The sequence below is a fragment of the Setaria italica genome, chromosome III (genome assembly GCF_000263155.2).
Source record: "Setaria italica strain Yugu1 chromosome III, Setaria_italica_v2.0, whole genome shotgun sequence".
Taxonomy (NCBI): Eukaryota; Viridiplantae; Streptophyta; class Magnoliopsida; order Poales; family Poaceae; genus Setaria; species Setaria italica.
In genome coordinates, this window is record NC_028452.1 from 50,597,813 (window position 1) to 50,620,348 (window position 22,536).

Consider the following 22,536-nt stretch of genomic DNA (forward strand, 5'->3'; position numbering starts at 1 on the left):
ATTAAACATTATCGCCTGCTGGAGCTGGTTGTTAAGGTCAGCTGTGCCGGGGTCAAATTAATCACATCACATCCAACCACATGCCTTTTCTCTCCAACGGAGACATCAAGCTCATAACTCACATGTTCATTAGCAATTAGCATGCTCATCTCATCTCATTAGCATGTTCATTAGCAATTAACAAAAAAGAGAGAAAAAAAAGCGAACTCATCAGGAGGTGGTGCCTGAGCTCACGCAATTGAATACGACGACATCTTAGCGCTAACTTATAACAGACTACAAGAGGAAGAGGCTTCTCCTCCTCCTCTCCTGGCGAGGTTTCTGCTTCTCAGTCTTTCAGCCAAGCCAAGCAAAGCCCAGGCGTTGCTCTTCCTCCTCCTCCTCCCATCCATCCAAGGGAAGGGATGGGTGAGCCTGAGCCCGACGACGCCGTGCTCTTCGTCGGGGTGTCGCTCGTGCTGGGCATCGCCTCCCGCCACCTCCTCCGCGGCACCCGCGTCCCCTACACCGTCGCCCTTCTCGTCCTCGGCGTCGCGCTCGGCTCCCTCGGTAAGAGATGCGATTCCATTCCCCCCCGCCCTTCTCTTCCCGTACCTGCAATTCAGTCACTCATCTGCTACAGTGATAGTAAATAGTAAATACACTCTGATCACCATGAACAATTCTCTCCTTTTACTTTCCTCGCCTTCCAGAGTACGGAACACACCATGGTCTAGGCAAACTTGGAGCTGGAATTCGTATCTGTAAGTTCCTAATTCATCCTAATAAATACTTCAATTCATTCCACATCTAGGCGAGGTAAGGTGATCTACCTGCTTTTCCTTCTCTTACTTAATTATTAGAGTTATCCTTCCAATAAAATTATTAAATTGCAGGGGCCAACATAAACCCTGACCTTCTGCTGGCTGTTTTTCTACCTGCACTCCTCTTTGAAAGCTCCTTCTCCATGGAAATACACCAAATAAAGGTACACACTCTCTGTTTATCCATGCACCATGGAAAGCCATTCTAGTTTGGAATTACGGTTCATAACTCCCTGGAAAAGCAGATTGCTATGAAAAAGCCACTAATTAGTCTTATAAATTCTGTTGTGTGGGGTTCTCAATCTGTTGGGATACCTCCTGTATCTTGTGTAGTGCTGTATACTCAACCTGCAGCTGATGCATCATATTTGGTCCTCTGTTATCACCGCTTCTAATAAATAATAATGCTGGCTATGGATCTCTTCTGCTGTGATTTTCTTTAGTAGTCCACATATGTTTGTTGAGTGTAGACTACAATGCTTATTTTGCAGAGATGTATGGCACAAATGGTGTTACTTGCTGGACCCGGCGTTCTAATATCAACATTTTTACTTGGCGCTGCTGTAAAGGTATGTGCTTAGAGAGATGATGAGACATTATTTAATATATCCCAATGCTTCCTAACTGGTGTCCCACAGCTCACTTTTCCTTACAACTGGAGCTGGAAAATATCATTGTTACTTGGTGGACTGCTTAGTGCAACTGATCCTGTTGCTGTGGTTGCACTGCTAAAAGAACTTGGAGCAAGTAAAAAGCTCAGTACAATCATTGAGGGTGAATCCTTAATGAATGATGGGTAAGCTACTTGAACAAAATTGTGCAATCAGTAGTATTGGACTCTGGAAGAGGGTATGGAGATGAACACTATAAACTGGAGTTCCTGTTCTAGTCACTACTAGGTCGAAAAAATATCCATGCTAAAACTAAATTTGAAAGTATTTGCAGAATCGTGCTAAAAACCAAAGCTGCCAAAGCTTTTATAGTCAATAGTCATATTAGAAACTGTCACACTATTTATATAAGTTAAAATCCGAAATTCAAGATTTTGTTAACTATGCACCGTCCTTATTTGAGCATACAGGACACCCTTGACTAGTTGCTATGGAATTCATTCTCCTCATTGTATGTATTAGTCATATTGGGGTAATGTGGTATATTAAGGATACCTCAAAATATTAAAATTTCAAGTTCAGTTATGAAATCTATAAGAGCTTCAATCATCCTAAATAACCACAAATTCTACAGGACTGCTATTGTTGTCTATCAGCTGTTCTATCGAATGGTGCTTGGAAGAACCTTTGATGCTGGCGCAATAATAAAGTTCCTGTCAGAAGTTTCACTTGGAGCGTATGTGGGATTTCTTTATTAAATTCAAAGTGAATTATATGTCTATGTGCTTATAATTCTAATTAGTATCTTCTTTGACCAGTGTTGCTCTGGGCCTTGCATTCGGAATCGTATCAGTACTGTGGTTGGGATTTATTTTTAATGATACAATCATAGAGATTGCGCTTACTCTTGCTGTCAGCTATATAGCTTTCTTCACTGTAAGGCCATGCCACTTCAGGAGTCCTTACTTCCCTCTATTTTCTCAGAGGCTTTGCTGTTGTTAATGTTCATTTATATCAGGCACAAGATTCACTGGAGGTCTCTGGTGTTTTGACTGTCATGACACTGGGAATGTTAGTAAATTTGTGCTGACAAATAGTTTTGCATTTTTAATACTACTACTCTTGTATTAACCATGTCACTTGGGCAGGTTCTATGCAGCTTTTGCAAAAACTGCTTTTAAGGGCGAAAGTCAGCAAAGTTTACACCATTTCTGGTATGTTAGAGAAACAAGTCACTCTATTATCAATGGACATAAATATTCTTGACAAATTCTTGACCTAGTAGTTGTGTATCTGTTCCGTGTATTCCATAAGTTTTTTATGCTGTTCATGTTTACTTTCTTTCAGCATTACTTCAACAGGATTACTATTTAAATCTATGTGCTGTTGTAAAGGCACAGCTTTATTGTCAGCGTCCAAGTGCCAGCTTTTTTTAGCACCTACTTTAACAATGATTTGTTAAATCTCCTTAGCATAGAACTTCATCATTTATGTCCTAGAACATTTAGCAGCATTTGAATAAATTGTATGCTTTGGAGCCCTCCACTTAAAACTTCTTAATGCAGTGAAACAGTACTCCTGTGTGTCCAAGAAAAAATATATTCATGGTGGTCATTGAACTTGCGACATGGGTTGGGTCTCTGTACTCCTACGATGCACAATAACATGAGATATCTTAATTTTCCCAGCTGGTTCCCTCCACTTGCTATATTGGAGCAAGGGGCTTTGACCTGCAAAATTAGCTGCCAAGGCTATGTCAACTTTTCTGAAACCTAGCTAATCACTATAAAACCAAAAGTAAGCCATATTCTCAGCCCTCTTCCTCGAATCCTGCTTTTCTACCCCGAGCAGGCCAAGCCAGTGCCAGAGATGAAGCAAGTGGCGTGGATGACTAATGTTACCAGCTTTTTTCTTTTCCTTTTGTTGGGTGGGTTGGGGGTGAGGGGGTGACGGAGGGGGGGGGGGGGGGGGGGGGTTGTTCGAGGGGAGACGGTGGTCAATGTTTGCTACTCCTTAAGCGTTCATCTCATAGGTCCTGTGTGCCAAAGCAAGGTTGAGTCATGGTAGTGGAATTGGAACTACTTAATACTTATTGCACTTCAGAAACTAATTCGAGGGTCCTCCCTGCTATTTATTAGCAATTTTAATCTGGACCTGTAACCAACAAAAAGTAAACTAATAAAACCATAAAAATACACAAGCATTATTATCAAATGTTCGCATGGAATTATTCCGTCAGCACTCATAGTGTCACTGAATGCCTACCCTAGTTTTGTTGATGAATAATTTGGCCATTGTTATTTTCTAGTACCTTGCAATCTTCTCAGTTGACACTGAATTAAGGTAGCCTAATCTTGATATTATTTGATACACATCAAATAATGGACTCTTTTACTTCTTTAAGTTATGTACATGATCATGTATATATTCTATAAGATAGTCCTTTATTTTTATGATATTTTAGTATATATATCTGATCTGAGTTTCATGTTTGCTTGCTGTTTTTCTTGTATTCAGGGAAATGGTTGCTTACATTGCAAACACACTTATTTTTATACTGAGGTATTGGCAGCTCTTCTGTACATGTGGGAAAAATATTATTTGATTTTTCTGTTTATGTCCAGCTGATCCAAACTTCTAGGTGTTTTGATTGTATGCTTCATAACGACACATCTGTAAAATTTCTTACTTGTGAATCCCCTTCAGTGGGGTTGTTATTGCAGATGGTGTTCTACAAAATAATGTCCATTTTGAGACGCATGGTATGCATCATGTACCCCCTGAAATGTCTTCTGCTGTTTGGTGGATTTATTTTTGAGGCTCAAAATTGATTATTTAAAGTTCAAAATTTATTGAAGACCCAACGCAACTATTTCAGTTTTTCATGAATACACAAGGATGAGCTCTCATTTGTGCTTAGCTCAGGCTTTGATGCAACATATAGATATCCACCTGAATTAATTAACATCATCTCAGCTTTGCCCATAACCATTGACACCTTTGTTGCTTCAAAATCTCTGGAAAAACCTTGGTGAACTAAAGAAAAATTTACTTTTCTAGTTCTGATAGTGAGTTATTCCATGTTCATCATAGTGGAATGAATAACATGCTGTTAATGTGCTATTAAAGATAATAGGATCCCTCTGCCCTGCTGCTGAATTTTGGTGCCATAGGATTGCACTTCTTATTCAACTGCAATCAGCCGATCCTTCAAACACTTGGCATTTGATTAGTAAAAAAACTTGAACGTTTCATCTTGGGTTAGATACCATTGCTACAAAATCATGTTTTTCATATGATTCAAGTGTTACAATTTGATAATATTTCTTAGTTCTGATATGAGCTTTCTGTACTATGAGCTTAATTCTATTAAACCTCATTATGTGTACATTCATTTTATCTCTTGGCTCTTGTAGGCACTTCGTGGGGCTTCCTTCTTCTGCTCTATGTCTTTGTGCAAATATCCCGACTTATAGTTGTTAGTGCTTTGTACCCATTGTTGCGTCACTTTGGGTATGGGTTGGACTTGAAAGAGGCCATGATTCTTGTTTGGTCAGGGCTGCGAGGAGCTGTTGCTCTGTCACTATCGTTATCTGTTAAGGTAAGTTAGTTTCATTTGTGTACCAATGAACCCTTTCATTTGTGCTTCATTTTCAAGTACATTAGTCTACTACAGAGTTTTCTAACGCATTTATTGGAATACTTTTAATAGCGTACCAGTGATGCAGTTCAACCTTATATTAAACCGGAAGTTGGAATGATGGTATGCCCCTTTTTGTGTGTGAAAGTGCCAAATATCTAGTTTTGGACTTTGCTAATGTTATATCTTATGCAGTTTGTGTTCTTCACTGGTGGCATCGTGTTTCTAACATTGATTTTTAATGGTTCAACCACACAATTTTTGTTACGTATGCTTGGCATGGACAAACTGTCAGCCACAAAGGTTAGCTTCACAAATTGCCATCTACCAATTCCAGCTTGGTATTTAGGTTTTGCTTGTTTTAGAAATCTTTTGAGTTCCATTTATATCCATCTGTCCTCTATCTTCGACTAATTATTACTTTATTAGTGAAGTACCCATCTGTCCTCTATCTTCGACTAATTATTACTTTATTAGTGAAGTGGTGAAGGCAATGTTTTATGTGCTGCCACTTAGCCTAATGCCTTCAATATATCAAGGTTAACGGTCACCAGTTGACTCACAAAAGCTAGACTTAACTCTAGAATATCCAAGCCTCCAAGGGGGGAAAACGTGGAGAGACCAATTAAACTCTAGATGCTATCGATGAGGCAACAAAGAGAAGAATAGATTATCCCATATTCCTAGTTCTCTTCTACAATATTTTTCCATAGGACACCACGTGCACAGATTAAGAAAGTACTAGTTTCAAGAAAAAAAACAATGTGAAATGACCGTCCTTGCACCTACTAAATGCCATAGTACGATAATTTCTCTTGTACCAGAGCATGTTATTGGGGTTAGTGAGTGGAAATATTGCAATAACTAATCCTTTATATCCTCAATGGACAAACATTGTGGAACGTTTTCTGCCGAGGCCATTGACAAATATTGTGGAATGGAGGGAGTACTGCTGTTATGAATAGAATTTGTATTCAATAATAGCTCCATGAGGTAATAGATAGGAGTACATGAAAAAGAGATGTAAAGGACTCTACACTGTTAACACCCCCTCCCCCTCTGAAATAGAAGACATATGCAATAGGGTTTCATTTGAAACAGTTGACAGTAAGGGCCTGTTTGGCATGGCTCCAACTCCAAACTCCAGTCTAGAGCTGAGTGGGGCCAGCCAAACACCCCTACTCCACAAAATTTGTGGAGCAGCCCAACTCCATGGAGTTGGTTGAGCTGTAGTTCATTCTTTTGGAGCACCCCTTTTGCAACTCCAGGTTAGACATAATGCAAAAAACTAATACATTCAACTCTGCAAAAATTTCATCAAAGCATGGAGCCTTAGTGACCAATGAATCTAGGTGAAGAAGTGCAAAAGAAAGCATAGAAGCAGAGTTATGGCGATGACAACAAAAGAAGAGATTGCGCAAAATAAAGACAATAAGAGATTAGCCAAAACGAAAGGCAAGCACAAGGAAAAAACAGCTGACTACCAAGAAATACGTGGACTTGCATGGCAAAGATGAACACAATGAGATATTTGACTTGGATGGACACAACAGAAGAAAGGCTATGAAGAGAGAGCTAAAGATAGCCACAGTAGAAGCATGGTAGGCTCGCAGCACGGCTATCAGCCAAAGGACCGTCACAGGCTCACTGCTCCATATGAAGCAATACGATTTAGCTGCCCCCAAGAAGTGCTGCTGATGAGGCACGACGTAGTGACGCGAAGAACAATGAGGCCTCACCCGAGAATTGAAGACAGTCCCCGAAGGTGAGCGACAGTGGAAGATTGAAAAAAAACCCTAAAGCTAACCCATCTCAGATACCATGTTATGAATAGAACTTACATTGAATTATAGCCTGATGGGGGCAACATACAGGAATACACATCCCTCCCTCCCTCTCTCTGACAACGTTCCCCAAACCAAATGTAATCCCAAGTGATTAACAAAGGTAGCTGAAAATCAAGGGCAACTGATTTCCCCTCTTTAGCTGGAAATATCATAACATGCTGATCTGTTGCTATGAAGAAAACGACCACCAAAACATTGGGTTCCATTTGGATGCTATAATTCCTCTCTGAACAAGACTAATATTACACTTATTTGTGAAAAGTGGATTAATAATTTTGCATGCTTTGTTCAGGATTCCTTTGTCACTATCATTAAGGAAGCCTCTTCATTCACCAACTTCTAGCTGTCCCAGATTGTTACTGATTTATTGCTTCCATAAGCACAACTAGTGCTCAGTTATGAATATATGTTCACTTCAAGCTCCAGATAAAGACTAATATGTTTTTTTGCAGCTTCGCGTATTGAAGTATACAAGATATGAAATGCTAAACAAAGCATTAGAGGCTTTTGGTGAGCTTAGGGAAGATGAGGAACTAGGACCTGCTGACTGGGCTACTGTAAAGAAACATATCACATGTTTGAATGACTTGGACGATGATCCAGAGCATCCCCATGATGTTGGTGACAAAGATGACCACATGCATACCATGAATTTAAGAGATATTCGAGAGAGGCTTTTGAATGGTATGTTATCGCTTATCATTTTACTGATGAAAAATATTGTGTAAAGGTATTGAAGTGATGTATTAACATATCCAATCAGCATAGGTTCTCTTCCCTTTTGTGATTAAGGCCTTTTATAAATATTTTCTTAGGCTTAATGTAATTTATTTTCATAACCCTTTTAGTTAACTTATTCTATGACCACTGGTACTATTCACATGCGGCTCCTAGAGTGGATATCTGCGGCGAGTTAGTGATACTTAGCTTCGCAAAAAAAGAAGAATTAGTGATACTTAGGCTTCAAGGTTGGACCCTATTAGAGTATGTATACTCATGTTTCTTGTACACCAAGCCTATATGGCTATATATATGAAAGGTCACCCCCCTCCAAGGGCGTGCGGTGTTTCCTATCTCTCTACATGGTATCATGAGTCCGGGTACCCCCTGATTCGTCCACCCTTCTGCTGCCCTAGCCGCCATGCGCTTCGCACGCGTGCCACCCACCAGCAACACCGATCCTCCTGGCACCGCCTTCTCCACCCCCTGCCGATCCAATCTGATCAGCAGGCCTTCTCCTTCCTCCCCTGCATGGCAACGTTTAGGCCCCTCCAAGTGGATTTTTAAACACAAATTTCACTCAGATGGCACTCTGGCTCGGCACAAGGCGCGTTGGGTAGACTGTGGATTCTCTCAGCATTATGGGATTGACTATGACGAGACATTCAGCCCGGTCGTGAAGCCCGCCACCATACGGACTGTTCTGAGCATTGCTGTCTCTTGTCAGTGGCCGATTCATTAGCTTGATGTGAAGAAAGCCTTTCTCCATGGCCATCTTCATGAGACCGTCTATTGCCAACAGCCTCCTGGATTTGTTGATCCTTCAGCGCTAGATCATGTGTGCCTACTGCAGAAGTCGCTCTATGTGCTTAAGCAAGCTCCTCGCTTCTGGTAGCAGCGGTTTGCCACTTATATTCACCAGGTGGGATTTGTACCATCGCCCTCCGACACATTGCTGTTTGTCTTCAAGGATGGTGCCAGTATTGCATACCTGCTGCTCTATGTCGACGACATTGTTCTCACTGCCTCATCTGTAGACGTGCTTCATCAGATCATCACTCGACTCCACTCGGAGTTTGCCATGACCGATCCTGGGGTCCTCCACCACTTTTTTGGCATTTCAGTCACTCGCACCTCCGATGGCTTGTTCCAGAGACAATATGCAGTTGATCTTCTCCAGCACGCCGGTATGGCTGACTGTCATCCCACGTCGACGCCAGTGGACAGCAAGTCCAAACTCTCTGCTGCTGATGGTGCCCCCATTACTAATTCATCGGAGTACAGGAGTCTTGCCGGAGCCCTTCAGTATCTTACTTTGACTCGTGCTGATTTGGCCTATGCTGTTCAACAAGTCTGCCTCTTCATGCATGATCCGCGTGAGCCTCATCTTGCATTGGTCAAGCGTATCCTTTGCTATGTGAAGGGCACATTGGACGCTGCTGGTCCCGTTGATTCTCTCATGGCCTATTCAGATGTGGATTGGGCAGGCTGCCCCGACTCGCGGTGCTCCACTTCTGGCTACTATGTCTACCTCGGCGATACTTTGGTGTCTTGGTCCTCCAAATGCCAAACCACCGTCTCCTGTTCCAATGCAGAGGCGGAGTACCAGGCTGTGGCTCATGCAGTTGCTGAGTGCTGTTGGATGCACCAGCTCCTTCAGGATCTTCATGTTCCTATTGCTTCTGCGATGGTTGTCTACTGTGACAATGTGACCGCTGTCTATATGACCGCCAATCCCGTCCATCATCGTCGCACAAAGCATATAGAGATTGATATCCACTTCATCCGTGAGAAGGTCGCGCTCGGGTAGGTCCGTGTTCTCCACATCCCCTCAGCGCATCAGTATGCGGACATCATGACAAAAGGTCTCCCTACAGTTGTTTACTGACTTTAGGACCAGTCTTGGCGTTCGCCTAACTCCCCTTGCGATTGCGGGCGGGTATTAGAGTATGTATAGTCGTATCTGTGTTGTACTCATGTTTCTTGTACACTAAGCCTATATGGCTATATATATGAAAGATCATCCCCCTCCAAGGGCGTGCGGTGTTTCCCTATGTCTCCACAGACCCCCTTTCTCGTGTAAAAGTGATAATCATTTGAACATTTGATGTTTTCTATGGGAAGATCAAAACATGGAAGGTATAATTGTTTTGCTAGATCTTCCAGTCATTTGGAGCTAAAAGTTGTTATTTTTATTTTTTCTATAATTAGAATGCAAGAAGAAATATACAAATTTTGGTGACCTTAGAGCATTTACGATTGGTACGAGGAAATATCCTCCGACTGGCCTGCCAAAGGAGAGTGTTGTAGCATTGATGCTCAGACCTGTACCCATGCACATACAGCTTAATTGCTCTAAGGTTTCCTTATCCATACCTTCTTATTGAAATGATAAAGTGAAAAATACTGTTATATTCACCATTTCTTGTTGACATTAGCCTATTGGAGCAGCTTACTAGTTACAAAAACAACAAATCCTTTTTGTCCCATTTTTCATAGCTGAGTTTTAGGCCCTTCCACCTTTGTAGCTTGATGATACATCATCTGTCTTCTAAATGAATTGCTACGTTGCTAGTGATAGTATTGTTGGCATGAGCTTGGCATGGCGCAGCAGCATCAACCAGAAGCAGCACTTATCTTTAGTTTGTTTAGATTGGTTTGTTAGAGAGATAAGATTTGTTAGGAAGATAAGGTTAGTAAGTTCAGGTTGTTTAGTTTTCTAAATCAGTCGGTTAACCAAATCCATAACATTTGGGCCTCCGTTATTTTGATATATTTTCTTTTGCTGAGAAATCTTTTATCTGTTTGATATGTCTGGAGATGTGACTGATGTCCATTTGCCCTTCAATTTTTACACCCTTCTCATTGCATTATGTATTTATCCATAAACTGTTTGCTTACTGTTCCCTCAATGGTTCTATCTCCTATAGTTATGCAACTTAGTAAGTGTTGTTATGAATGTTTATAGAGGAGACAATTTATTCGCACATATTTTTGAACAGGTGTGCAAGCCGCTTACTGGGGAATGCTTGAAGAGGGACGAATAACTCAAGCTACGGCAAATATTCTGATGAGATCGGTTGATGAAGCTATGGATCTTGTTTCCAGACAACCATTATGTGATTGGAAAGGTTTAAAGTCCAATGTCCAGTTCCCGAATTACTATAGGTTCCTTCAGATGAGCAGGTTGCCACGAAAGCTTGTCACATACTTCACAGTTGAAAGATTGGAGTCAGGATGTTACATCTGTGCTGCATTTCTTCGTGCTCACAGAATTGCAAGGCGGCAGTTACATGATTTTCTTGGTAATGTATTGGGAACTCTTGATATGTTCTTTCCTTCAAATTACCTGTTATTTCTTTGTGGTGCAAAAAGAGGGGGAAAAATCTAAGTGCTAATTGCATATGAGATTTACATGTGCGGTGGACATATTGTTCTGTAGGTGTACATTGTTTTTTACCTGTAGATCATAAATGGCAAGAGAAAGCAGACTTTAAGAAGGGTTTACCTTTACCATAAAATCTGTTAAATCATTTAATTGTCAAACTGACTGTGACTTATACCGGAGAGCTTTATTGATCTAGTGGATAGGAACAATGGCGAGGTTGGCCCAGTTCTCCCTCCATTGGGGCTCTGAACCTTGGAGACTAATCCTTGCTTAGCAAACTCAATTGTCTCTCTGGCTTATATAAGGCCGATCCTAACAAACTCACTAAAAACCAAAGGATAACTATGGCCTAAGACTCTGCCGCTAACAAACTGAATTCGACTGCTAGTTTTGTGGAGCTGCAGCCGACTTCTTGTTGTGTCGCTTGTGCTGGTAGGTGCGCCCAACAAAGGTGTCCACAACACAAACTATCTGGTCATTTGGGGTGACAGAGCCCTCTTCACTGCAAAACCACTTTATAGGCCGGAATTGTTGATGGGTCAAACTATGTTAGCTCAATGAGGACGAACCTGGAGGAAGTTCAATTTATGTTTCAGTTACTTTGAAGATTGAAAATGTCATTCCTTTATGGTTTTGGATGCATCCACCTTTTATTCTGTTTTGTAGATAACCTGACTTCAATCTGCTGATATGATGCTAATGCCCTTCAACTTCCCTATTTATTATTTGTTGTCTTATTCTCTCGTCAGGTGATAGTGAGGTTGCAAGAATTGTTATTGATGAAAGTAATGCTGAGGGAGAGGAAGCTAAAAAATTCTTGGAAGATGTTCGAGTTACATTTCCACAGGTTTGTGGTTACAATGTGCTTCTGTCATTTCATTCAACTGCTGTGGTACCTTCAGTTCCTACATGAAATCTTCATAAAATATTCACATATCAGTTTTATTTTTCATAAAACATGGGGAATAAAGTGCAAAACCAATATAGTAACGAAGAGAAAGATCATTGCATAAACAAACTGATAAATTGCACTATCTGATTTTGAAACTTTGCCCCCAATTTTCAGGTGCTGCGTGTGCTAAAGACACGGCAAGTCACATATTCCGTATTGACACACTTGAGTGAGTATATTCAAAACCTCCAGAAGATTGGGTTGCTGGAAGAGAAGGAAATGGTCCATTTAGATGATGCTTTGCAGGTAGATGGAATATGCAACTTATCATTTGTTATTCTCCCTCTGGAAACAGTTTGCAAATTGCAATAAATATTCTAAACTCCAGTAAGCTAATTGACTTGGCAGACGGACTTGAAGAAGTTGAAGAGGAATCCACCGCTAGTGAAAATGCCAAGAGTTAGTGAGCTTCTAAACACTCATCCTTTGGTAGGCGCACTGCCGGCTGCTGCACGTGATCCTTTGCTAAGCAATACAAAGGAAACTGTACGAGGACATGGCACAGTCCTATACCGGGAAGGCTCAAGGCCAACTGGTATATGGCTTGTTTCTATTGGTGTAGTAAAGGTCTGTTTGTGCCTCAACAACACTGATGCATCTTGGTTGGCGTCTGTTCCGATTTTGTTCTAATGTGCTTATGACTTCCCCCCCCAACAGTGGACAAGTCAAAGATTAAGCAGAAGGCATTCCTTGGATCCAATTTTATCACATGGAAGCACTTTGGGTCTGTATGAGGTGCTGATCGGAAAGCCCCATATATGTGACATGATCACAGATTCCGTGGTACATTGTTTCTTCATCGAAGCTGAAAAGATAGAGGAGCTGCGTCAGTCAGATCATTCAATTGAACTTTTCCTGTGGCAGGTAATACAGTACTGATTTACATAGTGAAGTTTGCGTCAGAATCTGTATCTAATGGCGCTCAATCGAATGGAAATCGCAGGAAAGCGCTCTGGTCATTGCTAGGCTCTTGCTTCCTCAGATATTTGAGAAAATGGCAATGCATGAGATCAGGGTTCTTGTTGCTGAAAGGTCGACGATGAACATATACATCAAGGGGGAAGACATCGAACTTGAGCAGAATTACGTTGGCATTTTGCTGGAAGGATTCTTGAAGACCAGGAGCCAGCTGATCACGCCTCCTGGGGTGCTTCTGCCATCAAATGCTGACTTGAGCTTATTTGGACTCGAGTCCTCAGGTTTCCAAGCAATCCTCTCACCTCCTCATATACGTTCAAAAGAAAAAAAAAGGGAGAAAAAGAAAGGATTCTGAGTTTTTTTTTTCATGCTTGCAGCCGTGAATCATATAGACTACTGTCATAATGCACCCAGCTACCAAGTGGAGGCTAGAGCGCGGATCATCTTCTTCGATATGGTCAGGACCTCCGAGGCAGAGGCCGATCTTCAGCGAAGCGTGTCGCTGCTGTCTCACGGCCATGAGCCACCACGAAGCGTGTCGCTGCTGTCTCACGGCCATGAGCCACCACCACGGACAATGAGCAAGGAGCACAGCGGCTTGCTGTGTTGGCCAGAGAGCTTCAGGAGGTCCCGGGGAGGCCACAGTGCCAGCCTAGCTGAGATCAGAAACCAGCCGGGTAGCTTCTCTGCCAGGGCGCTGCAGCTGAGCATGTACGGCAGCATGGTGAACCTCACCTCTGGCCAGCAGGGTCACCGGCGGCAGAAGCCCCATCGCATGCCGGCGGCGAACCATAGGCACAGCTCTTCCTACCCCCGGGTGCCGTCGAGGCCATCCAACACGCGGCCTCTGCTCTCCGTGCAGTCGGAGGGTTCCAACATGAAGCGAGTGGCGGCGCCGAAAGACGCCACTGCTGGCGAGGCCACAACTGCTGCTCCAGCGACCTCCGCAGGCCAGCAGCAACGGACGGCGGTGCAAGACGACAACTCGAGCGACGACTCCGGCGGGGAAGAGGTCATCGTCAGAGTCGACTCTCCCAGCATGCTCTCTTTCCGTCAGTCCGCCGCCGCGGTTCATTCGCCGCCACCGCCGCCGCAGGACCAGTAACATTGTTTTGTCCTGTAACATGAGCGCATCGTTGCTGCGTGTATTGTATAGCAAAAGTAAAAGGGACACATTCTTCTCCCTTCACTTTGTATTGATACTCTGCTAAGTAGGGACATCTCCATGCTGTATATGCAGGGCCTTTTGGAATCCTGGTTACATGGATTCTGATACATTTTTTCCCATTGAAATTCCTGGAAAAATTCCTAGGATACCAATAATGACATGATGTAAAAAGCGCACTGCAAGAGGCACATGACAGACTCATTTTTATTGGACCTGAGTAGCCCGGCTGATAAGAAGCCTTTCCCCCCGATTAACTTACGAGACCCCGACCTACAATCAGGTTCAGATACATACATCAGGATTCATCATCTTCCAAGGACTAAGACACTGCCCTGTGGCTGATGCTGGTACCAGAGGGACAAAAACTCAAAATATACATCAAGAACAGCTAGGTCAGCAGCCGACGATGTTAAGCCACGGTTCGCCCATAGCATATCCCAGCAAGGTAGAGGTTCTTAGCCCACTTCTCCTGTGATGCGACAGCCAAAGGAACAAGTAAGAAAAAAACACACTAGTAAGGCTAAACCAATCTGCATACAACAACAGCTCGTGTATCCTACCTTGACATGTTGACTGGGAAACTGTGTAGTCCGCAGAGTCTCTTGTGTCTCATCTCTTGGGCGACGCCTTGGCTTGCTTAGGATCAGCGCAGATTGGTCCATTGTGGCAGCCATAGCGGTAATACGATAGCCATTGTCCCAGCGTCTATGGATGCCCTCGCTTGGGTAGAGGAAGTCCAATTCCACAACCTGCAAGAGTTGCAATGTTTTAAGTACAATGAGATCAAGGCACAAGTCACTTTGAGGCTATTCCATGAATCAAATACCAGACCTAACTAGAGTGAAAGTGCACCTGAGCAATGTTTAGAAAATCACATTACTATCGGAACACTTTTACTGTCCTATGCAAATAGTGCAGCATGAAAGAAAATATTAAAACCTCTAGGACAAGATGTTGTCTACTGTATATGGAGTTTAGCATCTGTGCAAACATCTCACCTGCTCAGAAAATCCAGCACTGCGGGACATGACTATAGCCCATCGACTGCCTGATGTTGCCATTGAAGTCACGTGAAAACCTTCCTTCCACTTCTTGTTTATCCATTTAAACGGGAAGGAATCACTGACTTTGTAAGACTGCTGTGTATATGGTGTGCCTGGTCATCATTAAATAGACAAAGTGACAAACATACTATGTTAGGGGACCAGCTAAATAACTACTCCCTCCGTTCCAAATTGTAGGTCATTTTAGCTTTTTTAGGTTCATAGATATTATTATGCATCTAGATATAGTGTACGTCTAGGTGCATAATAATATCTATGAACCTAGAAAAGTCAAAACGATATACAATTTGGAACGGAGGGAGAATATCTATGAAATACGACAGTTGTAACCAAGGGAGGGAGTATATCTATGAACGAAGGGAAAAGGATAAGCACCAAGGGATTGACATGTAATTCAGATGATAAGTATATCAAGGGTGTTTGAGCAGATACTGATCCTGCTGTCAAGCAACTGGCGAGGCCTTAAGTTCAAAGTGTTTTTTTCCCTCTTTGTTGCTCAGGTTTACTTTTGGTACATTATAAACTATAGGGAAAAACATAGAGTAGTCACAAATATACTGCAGCTGTCTAGTACAGGCAGAAAAGAAAGGGATAAGGATGTAATGAACATATATGCAGCAACAGCAACAACAAGTCCTATTTGCCCCAAGCAAATTGGGGGTAAGGTAAGTCACAAGAAAAATATCGATACCTTTGGACATCACAACAAGAGAACTTCCATTGTTGGAGCCAGCAACAGAACTGATGTAGAAACTTTTATCCCACTGTTCCATAATCCATTCCTGTTCTTGTGCAAAAATTGAGAACGGCGAACAAGAGTGAATTACATGAGGTGCAAATGGGAAGGTCCTACCTTATGAAGAAAGTGTGGAGACAGCTCATAGACTTGAGCTGTGAAGCCAGTTCCTGCATCCATAATGATTGCCCAAAGATTTGCACATGATGATATTGAACTTATCAACAAACCATCCTCATTTCCTTTCTCCACATGCTGTGCTAACCTTGTGTCAGCCACATTATAGTGGTACCTATCAATGGCAAAACTTAATCAGCCTTTTATACTGACAAAACACACATAAAGGTGGTTGTGCATCCATGAATCTAAAAGACGATAGAAGATATAAACTACATTCAGTCTTGCCATGAGTGTTTCAACTTGGTTCCTTTCACTGAATCAGATTCTTTTTTTAAAAAAAAATTATAATCCAAATAGTAAAAATAGAGCTTGCTTTAAAAAGAAAATCAGAACAATACAGAGTGCACCATGCTAATATAACTCTGCATGGATACTTGAAACAGAATATACATACAGAAGAAAGTTAGCTTGATAATTAACACTGACCTCTGTTTCATAGGTGACCTTGAATTGTATACTGAAATCCACTGTGTTGCCGGAGCACCCAACCGAATCTTCTTTTTCACATGGCCGTCATCATCATTAAGCAACCTGGCACGCTTCTGCCCTACCTGCAGGGTGAACGTGTCCCAAAAAAAAGAATATATAAACCAGTATCCATATTTTTCAGGTTCATTTCACTTAAACTCAAATAAGTATGTGATGCCTGAAACGAACCTTTTGGGCTCCATCAGTATTGATAGGCCTGATAGAAGGGTTTGGTCCAATTAAGCTATCAAACAAAGAAATCAATTTGGAATAGTTTGGCTCCTCATCAAACTTCATGTTGACAACAGTTTCGAGAAACTGTTTGAAAGGTTGAGGACATATGCCGCAAAGGCTCTCAGGTGAGGTACTCATCTTCCTCTTGCACACCAAAAATGATTTATTATCGCCCTGTAAATACAAACCCACAAAAAAAAGGAAGTTAAATGGTCGAAACAAGACCACTCAAGAAAAATGGCTCTGAATGGAGACTGGAGAGGGAAAGATAACAGATTAGACAGTAAGATACCTGGTATCCTTGCCATGGCAACCTGCCCCTATGAAGAAATACTAGTGTATAGGCAAGTGATTCCAAGTCATCCCTCCTGCTAGCAGTTCTTCCTAAATGTGCATGGACACTAGCATATCTTACTGTTCCTCTAGATTATAAAGGCAAAAGAGAAGTTTAGACAGAGAACTAATATCATATTGAGCTGACAACTATGAAACATGGACGACAAAGCGACAAACCTAAAGGCATCAGGACGTTGATCATAACCAACATGCTGTCCACTAGCAGCATCTCTCCACTTTGTTGCTGGCAAGTGAAAATTAACACATAAGCAGTTAAGATGATCAACACTGCCACCAGTAGTCTAAGAAAGGGAGGCGATTTCACCAGAATAATGCAAGTGAATAACATATTGGTCGGTACCGGCTTGTTTACCTAATCCAAGATCCACAAGATAAAGTTTCTTTTCTTGAGGCGTTGAAGGCTGACCCAGAAGAAAGTTCTCAGGTTTGACATCTCCATGCACATATCTGAAAAGAAAAAGAAAAATAGAAGCATAAAAAAATGCCTGATGAATTAAACATAGCTGTTAGGCAACCTTGAGATGTCTGCCTACCCTTTAGAATGCATGCTTTCCAAGATGGAAATGGACTCCACGGCAATGCAGGCCACCATTTCCGATGACATGCTGGAAGTTTTCATCACAAGTTATTACAAACAGGAAGGGGAGAAAAGAAAGAAAATTTCAAGGAAAGAGAAGTACTGGGAGAGGTGGTAGAGTTGAGGAACTCACGATTGGCCTAATGAATTCCAAGAATCCCACAAGCTAGGCCCCAGCATATCCATAATCTGAAAAAAGGAACCAAATAAATTAGAAGCGGCATCCATCCATCGCAGATTAGCAGCTGCTTGCAGGAGGCGGCAGGCAGAAAGGAGAAGAATGGTACCATGACATAGTAGTCACCCTGGCGGCCTTTATAATGCACCTTGGGCACGCCGTGCGTGCCTCCTAGAGCACTGATGCATCAATGAAAGGCAAGCACATACAAAGGTCATTATCAGTAACGTAGTAGAACGGCAGCATTGCCTGCGGTTGGTGGTGGAAGAGGAAGGCAACTTACGTGTAGACTTGCCATTCGCACGGAGGGCCGTAGCTACAGCCCTTGCTGCTAGTGTGCTCAAATTTGATGGCAACCTCTTGGGCAGCGGAAGCCGAGGAGCGTGCAGCGTGGGCAGCAGTTAGGCGTCGGCCAAGAAAGACATGGCCGAAGCCACCTTTGCCCAGCTTCCTCTCGACCTTGTACTCGGGGGATCCTCCGACCTGGACCTGGTAAGGGGATCCTCAATCAGAACCATCAGGCATGGATCTATCTAGAAACAAAGGAAAGAGGAGTATATAGATAGATACGGACGGTGTCGGGGAAAGGCGCGGTGTTGGCGTCGTCGTCGTCGTGGGCGGCGGCGGCGTTGTTGGCGCTAAGTCCGCCGCTGTCGGCCATCCTGTTCCTCTGGTGGGGGTGGGTGGGGTTTGGTTTGGTTTGGTTTGGTTTGCTCTTGTGATCTTCCCACAAGGAACGGGGTTGGGGTTTGGGTCAGGACGGCGGGCTGCGGGGGCATGGCGGCGGCGCCATGGAATCGCGGCGGAGCATCATCTATCTATTTTGAAGATGGTGGAGCGATCAATCGGTCGATCGATCTACGACATAATAGGTAAGATTGAGTTGTACTAGGTTTGAGCAGCAGCAAACTCGCAATCGATGGATTGGGGATTCCAGCTTGAACTTTACTTTACTTTACCTGGTGGAACGCCGCGGCCTCTGCGCGGCTCCGCCCGGGCTTCCGAGGAGCAGGAGAGGCGAGGGGGAAGGGGATTGATCGATCTGATTCGGATTGCGCTGCGGGGATGCGGATTGCGGCTGCCCGACACAGACAGCAGCACAGCGCGCAGCGAGACGTTCCTGCTGGCTGCTGCGGTGGGAAAAGAAAAGGAGAGAGAATTGCCAAAAGCCCCCTTCTGAGCTCAAAATGATCCGACGGTGCTCTTGATCATTCGCCACGGAATCAAGATCACAACAAGAAACCAACTTGCCCAACATTGATTGATAGAACGAAACAGGGGAAAACGTCAGGCAAATTATAAGCAACTCTTCAGTGCATACGTTTTACATTACAACGGATGGATGGATATCAAAGAAAGCAACTCCTCACCAAACCTATACAACACCAACAAAGATCATTGCATTGCCAATGCCAAAAAAGTAAAAAAAAAAAGGAACAGCAATAATCACCAGCAAATGCCATGTCATCATCATTAAAATGAAAAGAAGAAGAAGAAGGGGAAAAAAAAACACTAGCCGGAGCACACCCTTCCTTCCACTAGCTTTGCCTTTGTTAGACACAAACACAACCCACGAGATGTAGGCAGGATGGCTTCTTCCACAATGCCATCTTCTCCCGGATCAGGAGAGGCTCCTTCCTTGTCACCACTCCTAATCAACCAAGGTGTCACATGTTGCGTGCTGAGCCGCTCCGAGGTAAACTCCTGAGTTAAAATGCACGCAATATTGGTCAACCGAAAAACAATACTAGCCCCTCATTCTTCACCAGCTCTAGATAACAAAGTACCTGCCAGGTGGGAGCTGCGAACTGTTGGCAGAGCCACTTGAACTACCAAACCGTTTCGCTCGGTTATCCTGCTCTTTCTCCAAACGCGTAGCTGCCAACTCCTTCTCCATAGCAGCTAACTCACGCCTCGATTTCTTCGCCTCTGACTCCATGGCTTTTGTCAAAGTATCTACTTTCTTTGCCAACATCTGTACAGCGCATCACTTTATTACAAGGAGGCAACAAAAACAAAGGAACAACTAGACAGATATAAGCATTTTCTCGAAACTTAACTTACCTCAACTGCATCATCCTTGTCTTTCAGGCTTTGATCCTTTTCATGGCACGCCTTCCTTAGGGCAATGACCTCCTTTTGCACAAAATCATATAGAGCACCTGACACCAAGTCCTCCGACTCAGCAGATGCAAACTCATTACACTTCTCATCTGAGTTGCTGGACTCCTTATCTTCACTGGAATCGGTAGATACGTTCATACCGTTCCCGTTTACAAGGCCCTTATAGCGTTCAAGTGATCTACAGCCTCCATCGAAAGATTTGGATGCCCCTTTCGCATGGTTAACTAGAGTTGTTGTGGTAGACACTGATGATCTCATCTGGAATGATGGGCGTTTTGACAGAAAGCCATTGGCCTTGGATAAACCATCAGCACCACCAATAGACTGGCGGCGCGTGGTACTGACATTGGTCCGGGATGTAGACATCCTCAATCCTTCCTCAAGTACCTTAAGTCGTAACTGGAACTTCTCCTGGAAAATTTGATACAGATCACAATGAAGAGACAGACCTGACGGATAGAAATTAAGATGGGAGAACAGGTAGTCATGAGCAACATGAAGGGCAAAAACCATACTTTCAGTTGAGCTTCTGATCTTGCAGCCCTTTCTGCAATAGCAAGTTTGTCCCGGAGTTGCTGCATTTCTCCCTGCAAAAAAGACAATGCTCAACGAATCAACAAAAGTCACAATTGATGAACTTCAACAAATCTATCAAGAGGAACAGACTAACAGCTTGGAACTAGAAGAAAGGAGACCTTCACTTACTTGCAGAATCCTTCGTTGGTCAAGCCACTGTTTAACGGGCATTACTTTATCATTGCCGTCTTTCCACTCATTTGCCACCACTACTGCAACCCTATTTGCTGAAACCTTTGCACGTGCTAGCTCACGATCAAGAGTTTTCATTTCCTCCTGAGAATAGGAAACATTGTAAAACTTGCATTAGTCATGGCACCTTCAGGTATACATATCCTAAAATGCATAATGCATATCAGAGGCATTACATTCATCTCCTGAACTTTCCGCTGATAGTCTCTCACAGCATTTGCAGCTGCGCCACCAGCAAGAACAGCTTCTTCTAGCTCTCTGACAGTCTGAGTGAGCTTTTCAACCTCAGCAACTTTCTGGCGGTGCATTCTATCCAAGATTTTGTTCTCTTCCTGTTAGGTGCCAAAGGCAAAGCGTCGCATACTGTTAGCTTGATGGGCAAGGCAAACTAGTTAATGTTACTGTAAATGGATATTTCCATCAGTGCATACCTGGCATATCTCAATCTGCTTCATCAGTTCTTGGTTTTTGTTTTGCAGATCATCCACCAAGGAAGCTTTTGCCAATGCTATCTGAACCGTCCTTTCTGCTTCAAGTAGAGCTGCTTCCTTAGACTTTGTAAGACGATCTAGTGCCCTGTTATCATCTTGTAGTTTTGCAATCTGCAAAAGAAGATTATTAACATGTTAGCATTTTCACTTCAAGAAGAACTTGATAAACAGCAACGGCACTGAAAGGAAAAAAAAAGACTGGAGATTTACCTCTTGACGGGCTAGTTTCAGCTCAGCTTCCAGTGGTGCAAGAATGGCCTCAATAGGAGGCATGTCATCATCCTTCTGCGCGGCATGAACCCTTCGTAGTGTAGCCTCTGCTGCAAACTGCGCGGCAAGTGCTGCTTTCTTTTCGTCATTGATCTTCTTTGCTTCGAGGTTCTGCAAGATATGTTGCATACATACTATGAATATCGGTTGTCCGCACAAGGCAGCAGCGAAATGCACACGAGGGGGAAAAGGATTACCTTGGTTTCAAGGAGAGACTCTGTGAGCTTGAGCTTCTCGTCCACCTTTGCCAATTCTTCCGTAAGCTTACATTGACGCAGGAGGCAAAGTCAGAGTTGTTGCAAAACAAGTAGTAGGCTAGTAGCAGTAAGAAGCCCTGCGGGGTGGGGGTTACTGACATCCTGTACGGCCTTCTCTCGCGCACGGTCCGACAGGCGGAGAGCCTTGATCTCCGCCTGCGCGTCGCCCAGCTCCTTCTCCTTGTCTGCACAGCACAGCACAGGGCGGAGGTGAGATCCAATCCAAGGAATTCTGGTCAGGACTACTGGACTAGGTAGGTAGGTAGATGCATGAGATCCAATCCAAGAGGAAGAAGAGGTGGAGGAGATGGCATACACTGCAGCTCGTTCTCGAGGCGGGTGAGCTCGACGCGGACCGGATCGGATCCGTGGAGGAGGTTGATGAGGTCCTCCATCTCGATGGCGGGCTTGAGGCGGGGGCCGGGGCCGGGGCGCGGCTGCTGGTTCTTCTTGCCATCGCCGTACGGATCGGCCATGGCCGGCGCGGCGCAATGCGGTGCCCGGCGCGGCGATCTCCGCCACCTGCCCCCTGCTCCGAGGAGGGGGGTGGGGGAGGGAGTGGCGTGGCGTGGCCTGCTCTGCTCCCCCGCCTGGCCTGGCCTGATCAGATCAGGGACGGGAACGAAACGAAATGATAGGAGCGAGAAAGAAAAGGAACAACCGCTCTGCCTCAGCAGCTGCTGCTCTGCTCTGGGCTCCCCTCCCCTACTTGCTGTTGCTGCGCTTGCCACTGCCAAGGCTGTTGCGACTGTCCCTGGTAAAAAAAAATCGGAACCGGAAGGAGA

General features: G+C 43.7%; 3 protein-coding genes across 3 annotated transcripts; 1 reads left to right on the plus strand and 2 right to left on the minus strand.

Annotated features, from left to right (window-relative positions):
• Positions 1-276: 276 nt before the first annotated feature.
• LOC101764447 (sodium/hydrogen exchanger 8) lies at positions 277-14,201 on the plus strand. Its single transcript, XM_004963297.4, has 22 exons — positions 277-549; positions 693-743; positions 876-967; positions 1,295-1,372; positions 1,442-1,599; positions 2,049-2,150; positions 2,233-2,350; positions 2,433-2,485; positions 2,563-2,628; positions 3,932-3,976; positions 4,121-4,176; positions 4,831-5,015; positions 5,127-5,177; positions 5,250-5,357; positions 7,354-7,585; positions 10,624-10,926; positions 11,759-11,856; positions 12,076-12,207; positions 12,310-12,528; positions 12,619-12,825; positions 12,905-13,160; positions 13,257-14,201. The coding sequence occupies exons 1-22, from the start codon at positions 405-407 to the stop codon at positions 13,982-13,984; spliced, it is 3,483 nt and encodes a 1,160-aa protein (XP_004963354.1). The 5' UTR covers positions 277-404; the 3' UTR covers positions 13,985-14,201.
• Positions 14,143-19,002, minus strand: LOC101763770 (casein kinase 1-like protein HD16). Its single transcript, XM_004963296.3, has 15 exons — positions 18,416-19,002; positions 18,125-18,330; positions 17,951-18,020; positions 17,797-17,852; positions 17,620-17,691; positions 17,439-17,533; positions 17,243-17,309; positions 17,022-17,151; positions 16,685-16,903; positions 16,454-16,578; positions 15,965-16,139; positions 15,803-15,893; positions 15,046-15,203; positions 14,608-14,796; positions 14,143-14,516 (listed from the first exon to the last, which is right to left on the minus strand). The coding sequence occupies exons 1-15, from the start codon at positions 18,500-18,502 to the stop codon at positions 14,457-14,459; spliced, it is 1,800 nt and encodes a 599-aa protein (XP_004963353.1). The 5' UTR covers positions 18,503-19,002; the 3' UTR covers positions 14,143-14,456.
• A 104-nt stretch (positions 19,003-19,106) lies between these two features.
• On the minus strand, positions 19,107-22,439 carry LOC101763366 (microtubule-associated protein 70-1). Its single transcript, XM_004963294.4, has 11 exons — positions 22,068-22,439; positions 21,851-21,936; positions 21,692-21,757; positions 21,435-21,605; positions 21,165-21,335; positions 20,910-21,065; positions 20,671-20,817; positions 20,481-20,552; positions 19,906-20,376; positions 19,629-19,816; positions 19,107-19,545 (listed from the first exon to the last, which is right to left on the minus strand). Exons 1-11 carry the CDS (start codon positions 22,225-22,227, stop codon positions 19,509-19,511), a joined length of 1,725 nt encoding a protein of 574 aa, XP_004963351.2. The 5' UTR covers positions 22,228-22,439; the 3' UTR covers positions 19,107-19,508.
• Between the last annotated feature and the right edge of the window lie 97 nt (positions 22,440-22,536).

Coding starts and splice junctions, on each gene's coding strand:
- LOC101764447 (XM_004963297.4), top strand. CDS start 405: ATGGGTGAGCCTGAGCCCGACGACGCCGTGCTCTTCGTCGGGGTGTCG. Junction 3,977..4,120: donor ACACTTATTTTTATACTGAG/GTATTGGCAGCT, acceptor AATCCCCTTCAG/TGGGGTTGTTATTGCAGATG. Junction 12,208..12,309: donor ATTTAGATGATGCTTTGCAG/GTAGATGGAATA, acceptor TTGACTTGGCAG/ACGGACTTGAAGAAGTTGAA.
- LOC101763770 (XM_004963296.3), bottom strand. CDS start 18,502: ATGGCCGACAGCGGCGGACTTAGCGCCAACAACGCCGCCGCCGCCCAC. Junction 16,904..17,021: donor TGCCATGGCAAGGATACCAG/GTATCTTACTGT, acceptor TTGTATTTACAG/GGCGATAATAAATCATTTTT. Junction 16,579..16,684: donor ATACTGATGGAGCCCAAAAG/GTTCGTTTCAGG, acceptor TTCACCCTGCAG/GTAGGGCAGAAGCGTGCCAG.
- LOC101763366 (XM_004963294.4), bottom strand. CDS start 22,227: ATGGCCGATCCGTACGGCGATGGCAAGAAGAACCAGCAGCCGCGCCCC. Junction 21,937..22,067: donor CCTCGAGAACGAGCTGCAGT/GTATGCCATCTC, acceptor TGTGCTGTGCAG/ACAAGGAGAAGGAGCTGGGC. Junction 21,066..21,164: donor AGCAGATTGAGATATGCCAG/GTATGCACTGAT, acceptor GGCACCTAACAG/GAAGAGAACAAAATCTTGGA.